This window comes from Triticum aestivum, chromosome 5A (assembly GCF_018294505.1).
Source record: "Triticum aestivum cultivar Chinese Spring chromosome 5A, IWGSC CS RefSeq v2.1, whole genome shotgun sequence".
NCBI classification, from domain to species: Eukaryota; Viridiplantae; Streptophyta; class Magnoliopsida; order Poales; family Poaceae; genus Triticum; species Triticum aestivum.
Genome location: NC_057806.1, coordinates 565,839,551 through 565,845,869, shown reverse-complemented (window position 1 = coordinate 565,845,869; position 6,319 = coordinate 565,839,551). Strand labels below are relative to the sequence as shown.

The 6,319-nt window shown below is 41.2% G+C and overlaps 1 protein-coding gene across 1 annotated transcript; it reads right to left on the bottom strand.

Moving 5' to 3' along the window:
* Positions 1-368: 368 nt before the first annotated feature.
* LOC123104815 (fatty acyl-CoA reductase 1) lies at positions 369-4,685 on the bottom strand. Its single transcript, XM_044526725.1, has 10 exons — positions 4,453-4,685; positions 4,261-4,364; positions 3,903-4,105; positions 2,725-2,825; positions 2,397-2,598; positions 1,719-1,880; positions 1,495-1,576; positions 1,114-1,380; positions 887-1,014; positions 369-732 (listed from the first exon to the last, which is right to left on the bottom strand). The coding sequence occupies exons 1-10, from the start codon at positions 4,529-4,531 to the stop codon at positions 564-566; spliced, it is 1,497 nt and encodes a 498-aa protein (XP_044382660.1). The 5' UTR covers positions 4,532-4,685; the 3' UTR covers positions 369-563.
* Positions 4,686-6,319: the final 1,634 nt, after the last annotated feature.

Genomic DNA, 6,319 nt, shown 5'->3' with positions numbered 1-6,319 from the left:
CCTTAAATATTTTTGCGGGCCGGCCGCGTTTGCGGCTTCTGTTCGGGCGGATTTTCCGCGCCGACCCGCATTTTGATGGTTATTTTACGGATCGGGGCTTTTTGCGGGGTCTGCTAGAGTTGCTCTTAGTACCCTTCAACCAAAATGACTATTCTTAGAAAGAATGAATATGTACAATGCACAATATTATTCACGACCCCAAATATTGAATGGCATGCTTTATAATATCCTTACTCCCGGTGACATATAGGGTGCCAAGTAGGACCATCTGTTCTCCCTCCATGTGGGAATAAATGATGCCTCTATTTCTTCCTTATCTACGTTGTACATGACACGTTCCGCAGCATTGGTTTGGTTGACACATGTTATCACATCCAAAAAGCACCGGGGCCTATGAGTATTTTTTATTCAATTCAATAATATAAATACATACAGATAGATCACATGGTTGTATGCCTTCACTTCATACAAATGTAATGTTTAGCAGTATGATATACATTTTTCTTGGAGAACAATGCTTATCCTTCATTTCAAGAATAGGAAGATTATTATTCCACTCTTTTCTATACGCTTCCCTTATTTTTGCGGCCGTACATTAGCACAGCTGGGACGTGGACGTTCAAGAGATACGAGTGCCAGTCCATAGATTTGGGGTCGAAGTTGAAGAGGCTACCATCTTTGCCGTCCATCTTTACTTCCTTCCTCAATCTTGTTAAGTTTGTGTCATCAAAGCTTTAGGAACAAGAACATCAAAGAAAAGTTGGATCAACATATATACGGACAAAGTTGGGGTCAAACAAGGTCATTGAAGACTGTTTTGGTATCCAAAATGGCAAGTTAAAAAGTTTACAGTAACTAATGTAACACGGGCAGAAAATGGTCTCACCATCCTTTGAAGAAGGCATATGGTGCATACAGCTTGACCAAGAGCATTAGGAAAGTGTATCTTCGGTTGTGCTTGTTGTAACATTGGGAAAACAACCCACAGAGTAATACGCTCACTGCATGCAAAATCTGTTCATTTGAAGTTAAAATATGACCACAATGTGAGTCTTCATCATATGAACACCATATTGGGATGTACGTACAAATTATAGAACTATGATTTTGTACCTCAAGTGGTAGCTTATACATCAGGATCAGATATGCGCGGAAGTAAGCGAATCTCTTGAACACGTATGGCCTTCTGTTTTCTAGAGGTTTCCCATTTTCTAGTACACGGGGATGGATGGAGAAATAATCCCAGCACACGTCCTCAAGAACTTGACCGGTCAATGGATTTCGGATTGCCGAGCTCACATGGTAAATGACTTGCCCTTTCTCATTCCAGTGAACAGCCATGGCTACCAGTGTTGCATTTACCACCATATCTGCAGGAACCTATATATATGGACTATTAGTATCTCTCAAGTTTAAGCATACAATTCAATTAGTCAGGTTGCTCCATTAATCTGTCTACATCCGTAATAGCTAATATGATCATGTATTACTCACTGCATCCATTGTGTCATTGCGATCACCTACGAAACATGGGAATGCCTGCTCATTGTAGGCGACAATCAGAGCATCAATTGTCCTGGAGATAAAATGGTAAAAGAACTTATATTCTATTGGTGATGTCCAGCTTGGATATATATGTAGTATGATACTTCTGCAACAGTAATTAGTTGAGCAAAATTGAACTATAAATTGCCAGTAGATTTACATGTTGAGCTTACCTCGCCCCTTCTATCCACCCAGGAAATGGATCTTGATAAGTGCTGGTTACCATGGTGGGTCGAATAATAACGACAGGAAGGTCTCCCCTCTGCTGCTCAAGTAACATCTCCCCCATAGCCTTGGTAAATGTATATACATTTGGCCATCCAAAATGACAAGCCCTTCAACAATTTATGAACAATTTAGGTAGTGTCAAGCTGATTTTTGATACATCACGTACATATGGAAGTGAACAATGTTCTTGCGAATGTGGCACAATAAATCAACCACCTCTTTTTAAGTTGGTACTGGTCATGATCGAAAATGGTCCAAACCAGAGGTCTAAAGGTGGCAGCATTTGATATGACAACTACCTTAGTAATAATGACATAACTATAACAGTGATTTGATTTATATTTATTATCTGCTCTCCCTAAATTTACTCTCCTGTCAGAAATATAAGAATTTTCCCTTTAAAAAGTGTGTTGTTAGATGACTACTAACACATAAAAGGTTATTTACATTGGTCATGTGAAAATGGTCGGTAAGATTTTTCATTGAAATTGTTTCCAAATATAGCAATTTTTAGTTTTAACAACATAGCTCTCAAAAAGTTGCATGTTGAATAACATGCGGATGTACTAAACATCAAACATATTCTTGAAATAAAGTAAATACCACATTTAGATTGGTCAGACCTCTTGAAGCCAAGTTCTTTCATGGCTATCTTCTCCGATGATTGGTCTGAACCACCACTCTTCGCCTCTGCGAGTTCAGCCTTGACCTTCTCAACCAGCTGCAACTCAGCTTCAATGTCCAAGTGGCAACCGGGCCGTAATGCTTCACCCATCTTTAGTGCTTTCTCCAGTAAAAGTCCTTCTTGAGTACCAGCTACAAAAGCTAATAGATAAAAGAAGACATGGTTATGTTGGAGTTGGCCGATCATATATATACTCATCGTATTGTACAATTCTCCTCCATTTTTGCTTGTGTGCACAACTGGGTATATATAAATAAAACACGTACCAGTGGAAACATGAAGCAACAATTTCAGATTAGGACACTTCTTGGCAAATTCGCATCCATATTGGGCTCCTAATGCATTCGATGCCAAAGCAACATCGTACCTGTACGTGCAATGAAATTCAACAAACATGCAAAATAGTTCATACTAAAAGCTGGAACGGTAAACTGTTTTGGCTTTTGCGTGTTGTGTCCTCCCAGCACCACAACCTGCTATGGCTTTTACAGGGAAAGCATGTACTACCTCCATCCTGGTTTATTGGTCCCTTTTGTAATTTGTGTCAAACTTTGACTAAAGATTTAACTAACAGAATGTTAATGCATGTCAACAAAAATTATATCGTTGGATTCGTATTTAAACATAGTTTTCAATGATATAATTTTTGGTGACATGCACGAACAATTTGTTAGTTAAATCTATGATCAAAATTTGACACGAAATACAATGGGGACCAACAAACCAAGACGGAGGTAGTATGTAGGCAACACGCATCGACTTATCATGTGAATATGGATATCCGGTGAGTTTAGTTGAAGATTTGCAACAGTGTTCACCAGGTTCTTCCAGAGACAAGTTCAACGCTGTGCTCCCCCAAAAATCAGATCTGAGCCAGGTATCTCTGATGTTGATATTATCTCCACGATTTCTGTACTTCCACCTCCATTCTAAAATTCTGTGGTGATTCAGCAAGATTTACATCTTTCGTTGATTCAACTTTATTTTATATTATGCCTTTTACTAGTTCAACAACTCCTTTTGTGTGTCTAGGTTCTGTTTATCTGTGCACAACTGCCCCCTCTAACATACAGGTTAAAAGGTTCACAAGCTGTAATAAGTAAATTAGTTTGAAACGCATGACTTGTAGTTTGGTCAGTAAGACTATTAGATATGAGGAGATTCAAATTGGATGGTGCAAAATGCTACTGATTTCTAGGGGAAGAAAATTCAGTTACATGTTACTTAGGTAGCAGGATTTGCTCAATTTTTTCGCTGATACTGGACTATTACATGCTCCCCAACTCAAATTATTAGAACAAGTATAAAGCCAATAAAGGTATACAAGTTCCCATGATGAAAAATCTGCAATTGTCAGTCATTAATTAGTTCTTGTAAAAACATATCTGGAATGCTTTTTACAGTTTTACGTGTATTTGCCACACTTAATTAGCAATTGTTGTACCTTTCATAAAAGCTAGTCGTTGCAGCCCCATGGACGATAACATCGATCTCCTGACACAGGTCGTCAGATGTGGAGCTGTCGAGCCCGAAGTTGCGAGTCCCGACGTCTCCCGCCAGAGGAACTATCTTCTCTTTGATCAGCTTCTGGAAGCCAGCAAGCCCGTGCTTTTCCCGCAGGGTATTGAACAGGTCCTTCCCTAGCACCTGCACGCGCGGTACCAAGACGAACCAAATGAGTTTCCAGTGCCATGAGTTTGTAAAGATGGCGCCCAACGTACTATACAACTAAAGGTTAGACCATGTCCATAGCACTGCATATAGCTGGTGTGGTCGAAAGCAATGACGCATATCCACTTCACCTGGGTCAGGATACGCTGCTCGGCGGAGGCGGCATCGGGAGCGCGCACCAGCAGGTAGACCTTCTTCACGTCCGGCTGTACTCTCAGTATCTTCTCCACCATCACTGCATGCATAGATACATAATACATTACATATAGTACATATATGCATAAGGTAAGGGCTCGCGATGTATATGTATGGTATTTGCGTACATTTTCCGAGGTAGCCAGTTGAGCCGGTGACGAGGACGGTCTTGTCCCGGAGGCATCCAGCCACCGCGCCAGCGTCCATGGCGAGCTCTACACGCTACCGTGCTAACAAGGATCGACAAACCTGAAAATGTGGAAGATAGTGGCCGGTTTCTCTTGGAAGCTAGAGAAGTAGTGGAGTCAAGCCGGCCAGGCCAGGACGTGTCTGTGCTTGCGTTGCGTTGGGGGTGGCTTAGATCATGTGGGTGCATGGTTGCTACTCTTATAGTCTATCGAGTACCCACCTGTATTCGCATACTTGGTTGGGCTTGAGCTGTAACCAGACTAGGGACAAGTTTATGTCACTATTGAAATGAGTGACAGAATGAATGCCTCATCTAGGCAGTTGGCTGTCTTAGTCCTAGGCTTTATGGCATATTTAGCTTGGCCGCTCCACCAGAGGGGCCTAAAGTAATTAACTCCTGGTTTTGGCCGAGTATGGGTGCTTGATCATAAGCTTATAGCATGGGTGCTTTGCTAACGGCAACTCTAGTCGATATTTTTTATTTATTTATCAAAGGGGGCACTCCCACGCATTGCATCTTAAACTTGTATCTGTGGCATTAGATATGTATTACTATTTAGATATAATTTTCTTAGTGGTTTGTATCTAAATGACCTAACATTTGATATGTTTTGTCAGATAGAAGTATGAATTGAACCACTTTTCGCAATAATACTCATTCTAGACCAGTCTAGCTAGAACACATCTCTCTTTCCTCGTTAACTATGCCCCAGCACCAGAATGTGTAGCTTGGTTGGCCAGTTGTTTTATACAACTGACATCATTGCATTGGGACCGCCCCGAGTACCTTCAGAAAGAAGTTTGCGTTTCAATGGATGGAGATTAAATGAGTGCCTAATGAGTTAATGGATTCAGTCCATCCTTAGCCAGCTATTTCGACCGGCTCAGCAGCTCCTTCCCCGCCGCATCCTCAACTTTGTTCCAAAGGGATCCAGCTAGGTAGTTCATCACAAGTGGAGATCAGCATTGGATGAGGTGGGTCCCAAATGCACAATACATATGAAGCCCTTCTACCGCATACCTGGCCATGATGGATATGGATATAAATATAGACGGGTGATGGGAGAGGTGCCTATGGTATACTCCTGGTTTTTGCGGAGTATGTGTGCTTACTATTTGTTTATATGGCGGGGAGTGTTCTGTAGACTCTTATATGGTAATGGTACTAACATATATTGATATCTAAGGGCACTCGCAAGTCGCAACACATTTTATCTTAAACTTGCCCCTTGTGCAGTAAAATAGGTCCTTATGTCATCTAGTATGTTTTGTCAGAGAAGTAATTATGCCCTTCATATTTGGTAATTTTATGGTCCTGGTGTTTGGTTAGGCATTGGGTGCTTTACATATATTGGATGTAATAACGTCTTATATTATGAGACGGAGGGAGTAACGTTTTAAAACGTTTGTGGGAGAAAAGTATAACTTATCTTAGGTTCCACAATAAGAGTCGTATATATGACATCTATCTCTTTCATTTTTAACTAGGCCTCCACCGGCAATGCCATTGCATGGGGACCTGCCGCCCTAAGAGCAGTTTGCATTTAAATGGATGGATCTGCTCCTTGATCGCCACACCATCCAATTTGTTCTAAAGGATTCAATGACGTAGTTCATTTCATCGCAGGTGGTTGAGATCAAAATTTGCAGGGAGGGAAGGTGGCCACAGTACGTGCGAAATATTAGCCACATCTTCTCCTTTTGCCTTGGTACAGCACACCGGGCCATGGAAGTAACTATAGATCAAAATGGTAATGAATATAGACCACAGTGGACGTAAAACACGGTTAACTCCGACAGAGAGGC